Source organism: Anoplophora glabripennis, unplaced genomic scaffold, assembly GCF_000390285.2.
Source record: "Anoplophora glabripennis isolate ALB-LARVAE unplaced genomic scaffold, Agla_2.0 scaffold232, whole genome shotgun sequence".
In the NCBI taxonomy this organism is placed as follows: domain Eukaryota; kingdom Metazoa; phylum Arthropoda; class Insecta; order Coleoptera; family Cerambycidae; genus Anoplophora; species Anoplophora glabripennis.
Window position 1 is genome coordinate 5,878 of NW_019416462.1, and position 18,105 is coordinate 23,982.

Genomic DNA, 18,105 nt, shown 5'->3' on the forward strand with positions numbered 1-18,105 from the left:
CGATGTAAATACGGCAGTCTATTATTTTTCTAAATACTTAGTGTCTTTGCCATATTACAATTTCGTTCTTTTCTATTAGCCTACTTTTTCGATATAGACCTATAATCTCACTAGGTGTTGACATTTCAACGGAAGTCAATTGGTCTAAATTGTAGAAAATAACCAACATACCTGCAAATTTAGTAAAGAGATGATGTTTAATTAAAGTACCCCGCACACATCTTATGACCTTAAGGAAATTGGTTTTTCGGTGAAATTTTCCGAAAAATTGATATAATGTCCCTTTTTATCTCTGATCAAAAGCCTTCATGGCCAAATGCCCATCTGGAGGCGGTAGGGCCCACAAAAAGGTTAAAAACAGTAAAAAATTGATTCACTCTCAAATATACACAAACACAAACAAATTGTCCTTTCCAGGGCAAAATGATGTGCAAAATCTGACTCGACAACCTCCTCGTGGTGCACATAGGGTAACTCTAATGTCAGCGGTAATCGTCGTTATTTTTTATTTGTGAGAGCATTTCAAAGATTTCTATCAAATATATGTCTTATTAAACATTAATGTGTCAAATGTACCATTATGTGTCAAAAAAGTTATATCAATTTTTCACTGTTTTTAACCTTTTTGTTGCCCCTAACGCCTGCAGATGGACATTTGGAGCTTCGTGGCCATGAAGACTTTTGATCAGTGAAAAAAAGGGACAACATATCAATTTTTCAGGAAATTTCACCGCCGAAAGACCAATTTGCATAAGGTGTGTGCGGAGTCCTTTGAACACCCCTAAATATTCGATTGTCAGCAACTGCGGTAGAAAATTGAAAACTATTTCTTTTGGGAACAAACTGTTTTAGAAGTATGTAACAATTAATAATTGTACTTTTTATACTGAAAAATCATTGAAAATATAATGTACATTATTTCTACTGTTCATAGTGATGTAATATTGATTTTTTATAAAAAGGCTAAAAGGATAATGAAGTTCATGCGCCATTGGTTTTTTGTATGTTTAGGATATTGTACTCTGTCTCTCTGAAATTAAGAAAATATATACTTAAATTTTTACAGCCTGTGTCTAGAGAACGAATTAATTTTCACTGTGGAAGCTATTGGTGACTTTTAGTCTATTAGTAACTGAACACCCTGTATATAAAACGACAATTCTCAAAATCTACATTTTTGATGACGTTTCTTGCTTATCCTAATCACTTGTTTTTGTTTTTTATCGGACTCATACTTCGATAATAAAAACCATCGCTAACATGCAGCTCATATGACCTACTTATTTTGTTTTGACAAAATAAAGATATCTGACTGACATCTAAAGTTTTTAAATCTGTATTCGAGGATGTGACTAAGGCAGAAATAGTGTTTTATTGAACTGGATCAGTCGGATAGAAATAATAACTGCACTTGACGCTGACAAACCACAAGAAAACAATTTACCCTCATTTTTTAAATGCTACGCATACTTATTGCTTTTCAACCGTAGACTTCTCTATACGGAAAACAATGGATATTTTATTACTATTAGCTGGCACAGCTGCGAATTAAAAACTGGTTTGACTGACCTCAAAAATTGTCCTTTTACCTGAAGATAGGAATATATTAAGATCAAATACAAGAAAGTATCAAAAGGTTCCTTGTTAACTTTACATATTATATTATAATATTTGATAAAACAGTTTTGATGCAACTTTAATGTGTGTTATTTTAAAATCTGTAAGGACAGTTTTACTAAAAGTACCTAATATAAAAATACAAAACATAATAGACGGGTTCAGATTAATTTTTGATATTAGATTTTTGTTAGAACTGATATTAAAACAACGTCTAGCATATCCGCCATCACAAAATTTATATTCATAGACTACATTTGCATTAGTCTAACGTGGTACAATTTTGGATCAAACCCGCCTACTGTAGTATGTATGAATAATTTTTTATAAATATCGTTGAACTGTGGCTTGACAAGTCGACTCCCACGAAACGAGAAAAAAAAATGTCAACGATCTTGCGACTATGCTAGTATTAATTTGCAGGTCTAGGCTCGAGACTAAAATAAGACAACTTGGCCTCTCCTAGTTCTGAGATGTTATGCAATCGGAAAATAGTGCAAGTCACATTAAATTCAAATGATCAAAATGGAGAAATATACTTAATGTCGCTGAAAATTAAAATACGTAATTTTTGCCCCCCGCTGAAGAATATTTTCCTATTTTGTAAAAGGAAATGAAGAAAAAACGGAGGCAATCGAAAAATATTTAAACAAATACTTACTATTTGTTAGATTAGCATACCCTACATTAGTTTATTTGTAAAAAAAAATCCTTTTTGCATATTATGATTTACTATTTTAAATACATACTTACTATAAGATTTGTATTTAACAATCTTAATTTTTGAATAAATTTCTCTAGGACTCAACCTATTTCTTCTTGTTTTAATATGTAAAAATTTCTCAAAAATTTCGTATGTTTAGATATAATTTTAACTCAAACAGGATTGGATTATCAAGATTATTTATTTAAACAAAAAATATATACTGCAACTGAATAAATGCATATGCATTTAAAAGGATTCGTCAAAATAACTCGGTTACAAGTTACGTAGGTACATTTTAATTGCTGCTTCATCTAAAAATGGAACAGATATTTTGCAAATACAAGTAGGTAGGTATGTATATTTATATAGGAATGTTTAGTCTAATGGAAAAACATGTCAATTCCACAATATGAGAAGTATTTCCTTCTAGAGAAAATTTGAATAAAAACACGAGTAAGTATAATAAAAATAACTGAAACCACTATAGGTAGGTACCTATTATAATATAATTAATTACCTAGGTATATTAAGTTCAAATATTAAGATTTCAATAACAGTATATGTGTTGGTTTAGATTCTAGATTTGAATTGCTGCATCAGTTCTAAGTCTGATAGATTCTAGCTCTTTTTAAATTATCACAACCAACAATAAATCATTGTTGGTTCGAAATTCAACCAGTTCTAGAAACAAGTACACGTTTTACTTACCTCCTTTACAAGGCGTTCTATGAGTGCTGTGCTGAGCTCTATACCCCTTAATGATTTCATACTCCCCATTATCCCTCTTGATTGGAAAAGCCACCTCAATAACGTGGTCGCATTGTTCCATGTGTGTTAGGATACCCTTAACTTTGGCCTTTCTCTGTTGCAAAGTTAACTTGGACCCTTTCACCTTCCCCAAATCTTCTACCAGTTTGTCTTCCACCAGCACACAAGCCTTGTGGAAGAAGTATTCCACCATGTCGAAAAACCTCGGGTTGGGGTTGGTGGGCATGTCTTTCAGTCTGTCGGGAATTACATGGTCCGCGTACGTGCGCCCTTGGGTGCAGGCTGCAGGTAGGGCTTTCAGCAAGGTGCCTATCTCGATACTTCGCGATTTCAGCGAGTTGATCTTTGTAAAATTCAACATTTTGGCGGATTTTCTAACGCACTCAGTTCACCACGACCGTTCTATAACCAAAGCGTTTCGTCTACCTACGCATTTATGTGACTTACAAAGCAATAAATGTGCAGAACTTACGTAATTTTTTAAAACTAGATGCACATACCGGTTACGAAGTAGAATCGCCGGATTCCTGCCGTGCTGCTATAAATTTCGAATTACTATAACACCTACTTGCACCTACAACTTACAACTAGGAATGATACTATTTGTCAGCGCACAGTCAATTTCAAGCGCGCATGCTGCTTGACACTTCCACGCACAGTCGGCTCGTCGGGGACAGAAAAGGAATTGTAACAATAAAATAAAAAATCCAAGAAAAACTGTTTGTAGCGGTTAACAGAGGTATTTTTTATTACTTATGCATTTATTTTTCAACTTACAGTGACATCTGAGGAGTGACATCTGTTACATTTATTTGAAATCATGCATTTCATATGCTAACTCTCATAGACCACCTAACTCTAGTTATATGTAGATACATAAGATATATAAAGAAAAGTGGCGACAATGGAAAATGGGTCCCAGCATATTGGTTGGTGCCGCCATTTAACGGCAGTTATCAGACTTGATTCATATACCTTTTACAAAGTTTTTCACGTTTGCGGTTATAAGTACATACTTGCGTCTATTTATATGTAAACTTACGCCAATATTTTTTATTAACATCTTATTTTATTTTAACATAATTCAATTAAAATCTAAAATTTCAGCTCAGCCAACACAAATAAAAATTTCAAAGAATTGTCAAGTTAATCAAATGTCAAATTTGTTATATCAGAACGCCATTTAACGGCAAAATGGTACACCTATTGACACCACGCACACCACAGCCTTGTGTTTAGCCATTGATTTTGTAAGCTATGTTTACTATGTTATTAGATAAGTCCAAGTAACAGCTGGCGCTTGCCTACAAATTTTGACATTTGTAGGCCGTCAGGATCCAGGAGATCGACGCCCTCAGATCCAACAAATTACGTATTTATCATAATTATCTATTACATATAATACTTTTACTACCCTATTATAAAAGTTTAAGTAATAATTTGCCTCTTTTTTAAGGCATGCTTTCTTAGATACGAGGTTGATCGCGCTGTTCCCTGGCCGTGGACGGTCTAACCTTCTTAAAATTGTGGGCAATGGGCAATTAGTCGGACTCTCTTGCCTCTTGTCCTGTGTTATGTGTATCCAATGGGACAGCCGTTAAATAACTGCAGCAATCAAAACATTATGACACCATGTCGCCAGTATCCTTTATTGTAATCAAGATTATTATATTTGCGCTGGATATAGGATAGTGGCGTTAATAGAAATAGTATAAATCTTGCCCATTTTCTCGTTAAATGGCAGTTTGGCATATCACCATATGAGTATTATGAGTATAGTATAATAGTTACCTACTTTTATGCATATCACATTTGACATTTGACGAATTTGACAATATTTCCGCCTCATTTTTTTTGTTAATATTTTAGTTGAATTATCTTTAAACAAAAAAGATATTATATAGTTAAAATAAGCTTAATATAAGTGAAAAAAAGTTTCTAAAATAATATTTAATTGTCGTTAAATGGTGACATCAATCAAAATGATTCAATACTTTCGCCACCGTCCTTTATAAAGCTACTGTATCATTCATTTATCTAAGGCTACTGTAGTCACTAGTCATACTGTAGTTTTTCCTACGAATAAAGAAAAACAGCGCCATCTCTTAAGTGGCTTAGTTTCGTAGTGAATAGAAAAAGATATCTACTATGCCCCTGACCTAAATTGAATTCTGCAATTTTTACACAAGAGTTCGGGTTATATAGGATTTCCCATAACTGTAAAAATAAAGTATAGTGTGATAAAGCTATTCTATATTTTGTCTAAAGCAGAATCTATACTTTTTTAAATGCAAAATTGTATAAAATATTCTACGGTAGTGTAATTTTCTAACACCAAATTTTCGGTTTAATTCTGTTTCGGTTTAATTGACATGTGTTACCATTAGGGTACTTTTATAGTTAATGAACGCATAGCGCATAAACATTAGATAATTACAATTTAAAATTTACCAATGAGAAGAAACTATGTGTTGACACTGTTGACGTATAAGCTGTCCTATCAAAGAGAGCTCTGTTCTTGGTTGATTTTGATCATGTTTTTGCATTAATTTGTTCGTGAGGCAGAAGCCTTAGGTGAAAGTTATAGTGTTGAAGTTTGAAGTCAAGTGTAGCAATGAGGTTATGTGAGGTGGAGTAATCGTTATGGAAAATGGAAATATGGAGTAATCCATGATTTGTCAAGTTCTTAACAAACGGAAATATTTCTTTGCACTAATGATAAGAAATGGACATCACAACATTATTTAAAGCCTGCGTGAAGACTGTCCGTACTACAAACAAGTCCTTGGGTGTGAAAGAACATAAGCAAAATGTGCTTGGTCGAACACAAAAAGATGTTCATCTTGCGAAGGCTAAGGAAGTCGTTAAGCAAATTACGAATTTGCAAAACTTTTTCCTGGAGAATAAAGCTGCTTACCTGAATGTTATAAACTATTTATCCACAAACAAAACCATGACAGAGGTAGATCGGGCTGAGATAGATACCATGGCAGAGAATATTATTAGTCGGTGTACACACTTGATAACCGAATACAAAAAAGAAATAGCGGGACTTCCGAAAAGTAAACAGAAGGAGGAACATTACCAAAATGTTATAGAAACGTTAGAACGATACCTGAAGTGTGTATCTAAAATTTATACAGAAGCTAAAGCGGTTCGAGTGAAAAGAGTAATAGAAACTCATAAACTCTCAAAACTGGAAACTAAACCCAGCAATCATCGTGTTGAAAATAATGAAAAACTTGACAAAACAAGTTTAGAAACTAATTCCGAAGAGCCTCGCATTCCACAAAGTCCTGCTGTAAATTATGATGAGGAACTTTCTACAGAAGAAATGCAGATGTTCGAATCTGAAAATGACCTTCTGTATAACGAGTTAAACAGCATTTCAGATGAAGTGAAACAAATGGAAAGCAAAGTAGTGCATATTGCAGAATTACAGGAATTATTCACTGAGAAAGTCCTTCAACAGGAAAAAGACATAGAAAGAATAGCTACAACAGTGGTGGGTTCGACAGAAAATGTAAAAGATGCTAATGAACAGATTAGGCAAGCCATTCAAAGGAATGCCGGGTTAAGGGTTTGGGTTCTATTCTTCTTGTTAGTTATGTCGTTTTCATTGTTGTTCCTAGATTGGTATAACGATTAGTTAAATAATGTTTGCAATTAGAAGCTCTTAAGTATTTGATACAGATTTTGTATATTTTTTTGTACAGTTTGTATGGTGTTTGGTGTATTTTCCAAAAAACGCAGTCTTGAAAATAGTTATATTCCTTTTTATTCGCATTAAACATAAAATTAATGAAATATCATTTATAAAATTTAATGCTGTTAAAAGATGTAATTTAGATATTTATAGAATATACATGTTAATGTATTGTTTTCAAGGGGATAAAGGAAATAAATTTTCAGAATACATTAGAAATAATCGTCTTATTGTTTATATTCTTTAAAAATAATTACATGTTACTCCATGTAGTTAGTGCAATTAATAAAAATATTATTTAAAAAAAAAATAAATTTAAAACAAATTTTGAATAAACGTAAAAGGGAATAAAATGGAAATATAAAGTAAAACAATTTAAAAAACATTCTTTAGTATTTAGTCACAGTTGCCTTTATGGGAATTTTGCATAACATGTCTGTGAGATAAAAATGTACAAGGTAAGGCTGATGACTATTGGAAATTGTCTGTTATTTACAATTTGTAGTAGTGCAGGCATATCTTAAGTTATTATCAATAATAGAACGGATTACAATATTCTATTCTGAATAAGAGATAAAGATATTACAACATTCCAAGTATACAGAGAATATATACAGGACTGGAAAATCCACATGGTCCATCTGCCTTTACATGAGAGTGACAAAGTCAAGTAAATAAATCCGTGCAATAGACAAGGATGGCTATAATGAAAACGTTTCATAATCTGAATAGTCACCGCCCGTTTCGGGTTAGAAGTGGGAGTGACTATTCAGATTATGAAACGTCTTCAATGTAACCATCCTTGTCTATCACACGGATTTCTGTGACTTTCTTTATCGCTCTCACGTAACTGCCGATGTACCATGGGGACTTTCCGAACCTGTATGTCTAAAACTATTTACTTACAATTCTTTTAACAAAATGGAAGGTATGCACTGTTTATTATTCTTAACATAGAGGTAATGGTATGTATGTTTTAAGCACTCCCTTAATTGTCTTTCATAAATAGCAAGCATATACATACTTCATATGCCGTTGATCTACCCTTAAATCATAAATACTAACAGATTTCTCTTAATATATCAACAAACAAAGCTGTCCATGGTATTTTAAGGTTAATCACAAGAAACTTAGTTTGCAATAATTGATTAGTTATTTATCCTATTATCAGAATTGTGACTAAAATTTCATCTCGTTATGGAGCAGTTGAAACAGCGAACTAGTACAAAATTGGATGACATGAGACCTAGATAAAGGTCCGACAGCAGTTTTGGGTTAAAAAAAATTAAAGTATTGTCCATCACTAGCTACTGATTTTTCCTATTTTTCTGGCAGTATTTTAATTTCACGTCGGGAAAACGGCATGTCTTTTAGACTATCCAAGAATCGACCCAAATTTTTGGCATCTTAAGAATAAGAGTGTTGCACAGCAAGGCCATGTGCCATTAATCGGAACAAGTGATAATAGGAAGGGGCAATGTCTGGTGAATGTTGCTTCCCATTTAAGCATTTCCAAGCAGGTCTTTGTCTTTGTCATGTCTCTGCTGGTATAACGGCTGTTTTTCCTTCAATGCTCGGCTCAAACGCATCAATTGTAGTTGATCTCTCGTAATGCTTTCATTCGGATTGAGCAGTTCATAATAAATGCATGACATGAAAAATATTGACACATGACCAGGCTTACCCCACCATTTTCTACGTTTTTCAATTTTCGATCAAACAACATTTCATTTTCCGCTGTTGAACGAGCTGTTCATACGTACAAAGATGTCGTTCGATTTCTCTCAGCCTCAACTTGTACAGCACCCAATGTCCTTGTTTCGAAACTGTTGTGTGATCAACGCCTAATGATGTTGCAAGTTCAGTTAGTGTCTGATATGAGTTTTCAAGAAGTAAAGCCTCCAATTCTTCATCTTTAAACTGTTTTGGTGCGCCAGAGCATTTTAAACAATGGACCCCGCAACTGTCCTTATGGAAAACCGGTTCTGGTCGAATGGTACAAAGCTTTGCTGAATGATAGTCCTCAATGTGTCAATCAATAAAGTCCATGGGACCTAGGTCTGAAAAGTTACTGTTCTGCTCGATGAGCATCAAGTCCAATGATTTACGGGCAAGTAAAAGCAAATATTTCTTTATAAAGTGACCAAGCTGTCTGTTTCTTGATGTATTTTTGTGTGCTGAATGCGAATCCGTGGTGAAAATACCTATATCATCCTTCAGTCTTCTGAAAATCAGTGAAGCACCTACTAAAGAACAGCAATAGCGACACGTACTGCTTGAGCAACACCCTATGTTTTTACGCATGATGAACACTTATCCGTCATCAGCATATCTGCAACATTCCTCAGTATTCAGAAAATAGTTGAAGCATCTTCAGAAAACTTGAATTGATGGTCATCGAGCACATGGATTCAATAACTTCAGAAGGCTGTAGCTTCACAACAGTAGTTTTTCAGACCTAGGTCCTATGGACTTTTTTGATCGACACATTGAGGACTATCATTCGACAAAGTTTCGTACCATTCGACCGGGACTGGTTTTCCATAAGGATAGTTGCGGGGTCCTTTCTGCATTGCCATAACTCTCAACAAAAATTCTGTATGCTTCAACTGATTTCATTCGAATAAAATACTGCAGTAAAATTCTGCACAAATACTCTTTTTTTGGCACAAAATTGGACATGTTTACACTATGGAAAAATAAGTAGTTTACACTTTAGCAAAATAACATACACTGAATTTCAATCTTGCTTATACTTCTTTATAGGTGTGTTACTATCTTAAACTACACACTTGCAGTTCTGGTAATGGCATCTGTTGTTTTATTCATTTTATATGTCGACAATACATCAAGTGTCACAAAACATATCGCTTATACAGCTTATGCTGATGACTTTTCAATGGTTTTATCGTCGAGAGATTCAGATGCATTGAGTATAGTAGAACCGCAGAGGCAGTGGGCAGAGTCTCACAGTTCTTTAACAGCATCAATTTGTTTTTTAAAGTGGTCAAAACTGATATTTTAAGAATACATAATTATCAAAGAACTATCGAAGATATACAGGGTGTTCCGAAATTCATGCAACAAAATTTGGTCACAGATTCTTAAGACAAATTTAGGGGACCTGTATTTTTTATTTTTGTCAAGTTTTTGGAGTTACAGCCCCCTGAAGTCCGCCCCTAAGAATAATCTTTTTTTTTTTATATCTCAGAAGCCTGTTGTACAAGAATCACTAAATTTGCTACACAGGAGTTTTATGACATGTGGAATCTGATGGTGCTATGTTTTTTGACGGGGAACCCCCTTAAGACAAATTTTTGTGGGCCCCCTTGTCTTTGGAGCCATCGCTTATTTAAATTTCTTAAAAATTATTAGTTCACCAGAAAGCCATTAAATTTAGAAACTTTTTCTCTTTATACTTTTTTCGTAAAACGCAATGTTTTCAAGAAATATGTCAAAATGTGATGAAATGCATATCGTGATTCGCCATTTTCCTCAATTTATGTAACAAATATCAAGACAAAAAAGTTTCTTTTAATGGCTTTCTAGCTAACTAATAATTAAAAAAAAGTGTAGTTGCGGCAGCATATCACACACACATGTAAAATAATAATAAAAAATCTAATATTGCAAAAGCTGAGACTTTATCGACATGTTTATTATGTTATAAACAAACGAAAAAACGCAATTAGCTGACTTTAGAGCTTGTCACCAAATAAGTCAAAAATATGCGCTAGGTAAACTGATAAACTTGTCCGCTGAAGTTTTTGTGGTGTATAAGTGATCAGCTGACGAGTTGAAGGTGCAGCCCATCGTTATGCGCGCGAGCGTGTTACATCTTTGACTTTATAAGCTGAGCACTTTTCCTTCACTAAATATAAAGCTGAACATTTTTTTCATTTAACTTACTAAGTTAGCTATTGTATTACCAAATTTCAGCTTTTGCGGTATGAGATATGTATTATTTTTTCATTTTTTAAGTTTTACTAGTAATTATATAAAAATATACAACTTTTTTCGAATATTTATTTACAATAAACGTTATGTATGAAATAATTTATCTATTATCTATTTCATATTCCGATTGAGAATTGATGGCAAATTTCTGAAAAAATATCAAAATGGGAAATCCAGTGGCATACCATTTTTGTTTATTAAAAAAGGTTGTGGCATTCCCACACGAACGCCACTGGTGCAAGTAGAAATATTCGGATTACCTCAAACACACATTTATCCCTCCAAAGTGTTTTACTAAGTTCGAACCAATATCTTTAAAAGTCTGAAATAATTAATAAAAATAAATAAACAATTTAAATTTAAACACCTTGTATCTCGGAAACGAAGCATATTTCGACCTACATTTATATGAACGTACTTTCGCAAAATAATTTCAGCAACCACCCACTAAAATATTTCGCACTTATTTACAAACAGCCTGTATGATAATAATATGTAATAATAATAATTATTATTATTATTAATATTACTATTATTATATATTATTAAAAAAACGTTAATTATAAAAAATAATTACATATAGTACGATTTTTTTTTAATATTTTTAAATTGTATTTTACATATGTAAATGAAATAATAAAAAAAAATTACACTTAAATAATGAAATTTTAGTATGTACCTATAGAGCGAAATATATTAGTATAATTCTAACCTGCATTATTCTTTTGCTCATCGTTGATAATTATACAGGGTGATTCAGAACTTATCCAAAAAAAAAATTCTGGATGTACAGGGGTCCCTTACAAATACAATTTTGTAAAGAAATAATCAAAAAGGGCAGTTCGAAAATGATTTAAAAATACACTTCTACACGGCACTGGAAACTGGTCCACTGTAAAACCTGAACTAGCACAATGCGATTGGCATGGCGGTGTGATAAAAACTGACAAAAACTTTCGCAAGGAAAGAAATATGTAAATAGAATTTTATCGCACCTATTTTATATCGGCAAATTCAACTGCTTTTGCCTTTATTAATTAATAAAATTAATTTGTGTTTTTAAATAATAAAATCATTTTACATACCCCATGTTACAACAATTGTTCAAAATTTTATCCACAATGTGTAAACACATTTGGGTCCGTTTTACTCAGTTTCTACGAACTAACACAAATGTTGTCTTGTTTCACCATAACACAAATGCTTCACCATAAATTAAAACGATATCCATCAACTCCGAGTACACGTAAACCATTTTTGACACAAACTACCCTTTTTTGACACTAACTACTAAAAACTAACTGTAAACACCACAGATAGGTAAATATCGCAACGACGATTGCAAAATCGGAATTCAGTATTCGGAGTCGCTGAGGCCACGTGGCGAATGACGCTAGAGACTACAGTTGTCCAGCTATGTAATGGTTGAATGTACTATAACTTCAATATTTTTTTTCTCAGAAACTATAAGGATTTTACAAAATTTTTTTTTTCGATATTGATTCCATTTCTCATGCTGCATCTATTTCCAAATTTTTTTGGATAAGTTGTGAATCACCCTGCATCTCCAAGGGAAGAGAGAAACATTTGAAAATAAATTTGTCCACCTTCAACTTGTCAGCTGAGCACTTATACACCGCAAAAACTTCAGCGGACAATTTTTTTCGTATAACTGATTAAGATGACAATTACTTTACCAAATTTCAGCTTTTGTGGTATCATTTCACCTCGCGCATATTTTTGACTTATTTAGGTGAAGAGAGGTATAACCCCCCACTCTAATCAGCTAATTGTGTTTTTTCTTTTGTTTATAACATAATTAACTTGTCGACAAAGTCTCAGCTTTTGCGGTATTAGTTTTTTTATTTTATTATTTTACGTGTGTGGAAGACTGCTGCAGCTACGCCCTCGGAACTACGCGAGCTGGAGGTCGATTCACTTACCAGTGATACCAAATGAAGCATAGGAAAAATATTCAGCTTTTGCCAAATGACTGACTCAAAACGGTTTCTAGCTCCCGGACTATTAACCAATGTGTAAATCTTTGAATAAATGTTGCAAGTTTTTTGTGATTGCGAACGTATAGAAGTTTGCGGAGACTCGGTAGTAGGCAAATAAAAGAAATGCAGTTTACAGAAAAAATAAATTTATTTCATAATAAAAAACGAAAAGCATATATTTTAAATAACTTTGTAATATAAAGAAATACTTTTTATGTAACATTAAACATATTTTGACTAGTAGGGCTTAACATTAAAAGTCTAATAACATAAAACAAATTTATACTGTACATACACCTATCGTTAAGTGAAAAATCACATAGCAAATACTTAGAGTAGCAAATAAAGGTCTCATTCTTTGTTTCCTTTTGTAAAATGTAACAATATCTTACAAAATTTTCATAACAACTGAAAGAGTTGATAACATGTGCATATCTTACAATAACTTAAAAAAAATTGGTTTTCTCAGACCGGGCACATCGGAATCAAATCGGAGGACATTCCCGGAAAATTTACACCGAACACAATTTTGTACTAAAACGAGGAAAAATTCATAAAATGCAGTTTCTGGTAGAAATAACAATTAGAACAAAATACTATTACCCGCAACGTGAAATTAATATTTTAATTATCGTTAATTTTTCCGTTCGATAATCGCTATTTCCTAAATTTTGTAGTCTTTTCTCATTTCAATATTACAATTCATAAATGACTTGTAGCAGTTTTCTTGCAATGTAATAATTAAAAATGGAATGTACTACACATATTAGAAATTTACAGTTGGCAATCGTCAATTTGGCTGGTTGTATCTAGAAAATAAGTGACAGTTGGCAATTGTAAACAAATATTAAAATGTTTTGTGAGGTTCTATCCAATGAAGCGGACGAAATATACGAGGTCTGTCCCAAAAGTATCCCACCTTCCTACAAACCTTCGCTCCTGAGAATTTTAGTGCCCTCTGCCGGGTACGAGTGTCAACTGTAAAGCTTCACGAACTTTCCAAACATATACAGGGTGTACGGAAATTATGAGAAAGCATTTGAATGTATTTTCTTAAATTAATATTTTATCATACTTTCTTTTCAGTTAAGCAATTTCTTTATCAAATTTTAATGTCTATAAAAAAATATAAAAGCCTTTCTTATTTGCAATTTTTCAAAAAATTAAACAGATTTCATATATTAAAAAAAAATTATATTGAATTTCGAAATTTGCACTTTTACACAATTTACATTTCTTTTCATACCGTTAACAAGTTAAGAGGCATAAAATAACATTGTGTTGTTAGATTTCAGAAAAAAAATTAGAAATTAAAAATAATTATATCAATTATCGATTAATCCAGTAATTTGCCCTTTTGCAAAATTTAAGTTTTTTTTTTGCACAGTTAAGAGTTGTAAAATAACATCGTGTTGCTAGATTTTAGAAAAAAAATCGCTATTGGACTTAAAAAAAAATTATATCAAATTTTGAGGAAGTTATATAAACACACAACAAAGAATATTTAAACTTCATTCGTTTTTAACTTATTACGTTAATGGCCAGTACACCTATAAACAGCGACACCCTGTATACTTACCATTTCTCAACCCAACCGTCTTTTGTTTTTACATATATTATTTCATGTGGGATAGTAAATTTTCACTCGCTGACGCCTGGTCCCCTTAAAACAAACTTCCGATATGCCCGCCGTGAAATCGCCTCCTCATGTAAAGCTTAAGTAGCAAAACGACACTATCCTCACAAATTAATGGTGTCCAAGTCCTGCATGGGGGCCCGTGTACCGCTACTACTGCCGTCCTGTGAGTGCGGGGTGGTGCTCGTGTGGTTCTTGTGCCCCGAACTACCAGAGTTCATGTTCAACTTATTTATAATGTTGGGTATGTTGAATTCGGGATTTGGCAACTTCCGCATGATCTTGCCGGATGTTATAAGCCGGCCGAAACCTTCCTGGTGCGCGAACGCGTACCCCGACCGGATTGACCGCCTCGCCCTCCTCGAAGAGGGCATCCGGAGCGTGTCCTGGCTGTGGCGGGACCGCACCTGCGCCATCCTCTGCTTCAGCCGCACCCTGTCCGAGAGGGTGGGGAACACGTCCACGAAGTAGAACCGCCAGGCGAGGACGGGCATCACTGAGATTATGACCACCAGGACGGCGGTGAACCAGAAGTTGGCCTCCGACATGGCCTTGGTTAGAGAGCCTACGTAGGGGCCGTTGCAGATGTAGTTGTAGAAGTTGTCGGCCACGAAGTAGAACGCCAGGGAGCCCCAGATCATAATGTGATTGAAGACGGTCCAGTACATCGTGTCCAGTGCAATCTGAAATTAAAAAATACAACATATATATTAGTTGCAGAATCAGGTTGCTGCTGTTCCAGTGAATCCCAATTGTGAGAAAATAAATTTGAAATCAAACCAATGGGGAAAAGAGGAGAACACTGCCAATTGAGTTCATTTGTAGGGAAAATTGGAAAAGTGTAAGCCTAAATGGTATAAATTCAATCCAAAATCTAAAGATGGTTAGTTACACAGATTTTGAAGTACTACTTATTGCTGCATATAAAAAAAATTAAAACACATTACAGTTATGTTACAAAACTAATTTATACAGGGTGTTCCAATTAAAACTTCCCACCTGGAAAAATCGGAATTAAAAAAACCCAAAAAAAAAACCTGATACGTTGATTTTCTTTTCAAAGGGGCATAATGGCATAAGTTTTGGTGCCTTGGAAACTACCCCTTAGGCAGGGCACCCTATATTGAGTGACACCTCACTTTAAAGCTTTTTCAATTCTGCTTACGGCGACATACGACTTTTTAAATTTTTGTTTGGATATGACAATAAAGATGATAATAAATTTAAAGAAACTAAATTTATTGCAAATGAAAAGTTGTAAGGGTTTAGTATTTGTTGGAGCTCCTAATGACATAATTTGGTTAGAAAATATTCGCTAGTTTACGAGAAATAAAATTTTCTTCGAGAAACTGTTTATGGCTAAAAACTTTTTTTTTAGATCAAAACGGTTATTTAAAATATGTCATTAGGAAATTTGAGGTTTTCTGAAGGTACTTTAACAAAATTCAAGTCTAGAAATGGTTTAAATGCATCATATTTGAAAATCGTAAGAATTCACCGACATGGAAAACTGAAAATTATTTACACAGTTAGATTGCAGTTATGTTTGGGTATTTTGCAGTAATTAGTTAGTTATTGATAATAGTTTTTAATAAGTTGATGGTGTAGTGTTTAATATAAACTATTAATTTGCAATAATAATTTTTATAGTGCTAACCAAGACAATTAAAAAATTTTATTTTGAAAACAAACTTTGAACGCGATCTTCAAGCAGAGCTATTAAGTTTATCATCAAGAAAAAGACTTAAAGAAAACAGGTTAAATATTAAATTTCTAGTTTAACTGATTGTATTCACTTCAAAAAGGATTAAATTTATTGTTATTGTTGTATAACAAATTGTTGTGATTGTTAGAAAAGCGACTGGAAATTTTCAGTATCTATCGAAATCTGATTTTAATATTTTTGTAAACTTGACAATTTTTTTTAAAATTAAATGTTATGTCAAAAGTTCTGTGAGAATAACTTTTCCTCCTCTTCCTTTCATTTTATTCCTCCATTTAACTCCGAACACTGAAAAAAAAAAACTCTTTCAAGGCTAAAAACTACCTATTGTATAGGTTACTTGTAAAAACTTAAGAATTTTTTAATTCGGAACATCAACTGTAAAAGGATAAATATGATAACTGTAGTTGATACGTACAAAAATAAATTATGTTGCAGCCTATTATAAAGATTTAAAGTACTTTTGTAAGTTATTTGAAATTTAACTAGACAAAAGCAGATACAATAAGATCATATAAATTGTACACAATTTATATTTTGGAGGCAAAGAGAATATTGTAACATTTTAGACTCAAATTACCCGTTAATTAATCATAATCATAACTGATTAAATTCATTATTTCATGTTAAAAGTAGCGTGGTACAAAAAAAGTAACAATTTTAAATTTTCCTTTTATTTTCTTATAGGATATGCAATGAGTCAGAAAAAGATGATGGTTGAACGAAGATAAACTGAGGAATTTGGTGACGTATGTTTTTTTATTGGCTGATTGACTTATGCGGCGACCGTTTCTTTACGGACCGCGAATTGTTATTCACCTGCCCCATAGACAGAGTTGCTAAATGCAGCGATTTATCGCCATTGTGGCGACATGACACTGTACTCTAATAGCTGCCAAAATTTCACATAGCAACTAACGAATTTTATATATTTATACGACAGTAGTAATTATTTGTATAGTGTCACTTGTTTAAAGATAAAATATAAAATTTCCGATTCGAATCTGCGTTGAAATATTTTCTTTGCAGTCCAATTTGTATTTTGTTACTCTTTTATGTCTGATTTTTAAATATTTTTTAAATATAGTAGTAAAAAAGCACATTTTTGAAAAATTTAAAAATATTAATTATATTTCGATACCTTTTTTCGTTTATTATAAGCCCCTTTACCATTTCCACTTATAAAAGTCTAGGTAACAATTTTCTTTTTTTTTCCTCTAAATGAGTTATTTTGATCGGTCTAATAAATGTATTACGAGTTGAGATTAATTCCACGGTATGCTTGCGACACCTTTTGTTCAAAAATTTACTTTATATTATACTACCGCTGTACAGAGAGGTTCTTATCCTAGCTATATATTGCAATTTAATAATTTTAAGTGATGCTAGCGCCAAAAAATCCCTGTGGGAGAAATCGCCGTCTTAAAGAATGTTATTTTATTAAATGTTCAAATTCCCTCCACTTCCGTACAATAATAAAATCTTTGCTCCACATCCGAATGAACAATTGCTGAAAAAGTGGAAATAATTAGTTTGTTCGATGAGAATAGTTACTGTGCATAGCAGGCCGTACAGATTTTTAATGATTGTTATCCTGACAAAAACACTTCGAATCGGTACATCTTGGATTTAGTGCATAAATTTTCGGAAACTGGATCGGGTGCAAACAAAAAGCATCGATGTGAACAGGTCGTATATAATGAATCACATCACATCACATTCATCATTCTGGATCACATCACAATGGAAGCAAATTTGAGTCTCCAGAAGCTTACAAGTACTTCAGGAATTTCTGTACGTAGTTGCCACCAAATCTTAAAAATTCATAAGTATCACCCATACAAAATTAATTTGGTACAAAAACTTAATGAAGACGATCCTAATCCCCGCTTGCAGTTCTGTGAAGAAATGAGTGATCGTGCTCGAAGGAATCCAAATTTTTTGTACTCAATTTGTTTTTCCGATTAATGTACGTTCCAACTGGATGGTTGA

At 33.0% G+C, this 18,105-nt stretch overlaps 3 protein-coding genes across 6 annotated transcripts in view; 1 reads left to right on the forward strand and 2 right to left on the reverse strand.

Moving 5' to 3' along the window:
* Nucleotides 1–3,031: 3,031 nt before the first annotated feature.
* Nucleotides 3,032–3,670, reverse strand: LOC108910595 (glutamate dehydrogenase, mitochondrial; the record flags this gene model as incomplete). The annotated part of the gene is made up of 2 exons (XM_018715251.1): nt 3,592–3,670; nt 3,032–3,513 (listed from the first exon to the last, which is right to left on the reverse strand). A coding segment is annotated over exon 2 (421 nt), but the record flags the coding sequence as incomplete, so codon positions are not given.
* A 1,993-nt stretch (nt 3,671–5,663) lies between these two features.
* Nucleotides 5,664–7,010, forward strand: LOC108910596 (syntaxin-18). Its single transcript, XM_018715252.1, has one exon. The coding sequence runs from the start codon at nt 5,817–5,819 to the stop codon at nt 6,738–6,740; it is 924 nt and encodes a 307-aa protein (XP_018570768.1). The 5' UTR covers nt 5,664–5,816; the 3' UTR covers nt 6,741–7,010.
* Nucleotides 7,011–12,930: 5,920 nt separating this feature from the next.
* Nucleotides 12,931–18,105, reverse strand: part of LOC108910603 (phospholipid-transporting ATPase ID) — a 128,980-nt gene continuing 123,805 nt past the window's right edge. For all 4 annotated transcript variants that reach the window (XM_018715272.1, XM_018715273.2, XM_018715271.2 and 1 more), the window contains one exon: nt 12,931–15,073. In XM_018715272.1, the coding sequence (XP_018570788.1) occupies nt 14,495–15,073 (579 nt within the window). In that variant the 3' untranslated portion in view covers nt 12,931–14,494. The remainder of the gene's footprint in view (nt 15,074–18,105) is intronic.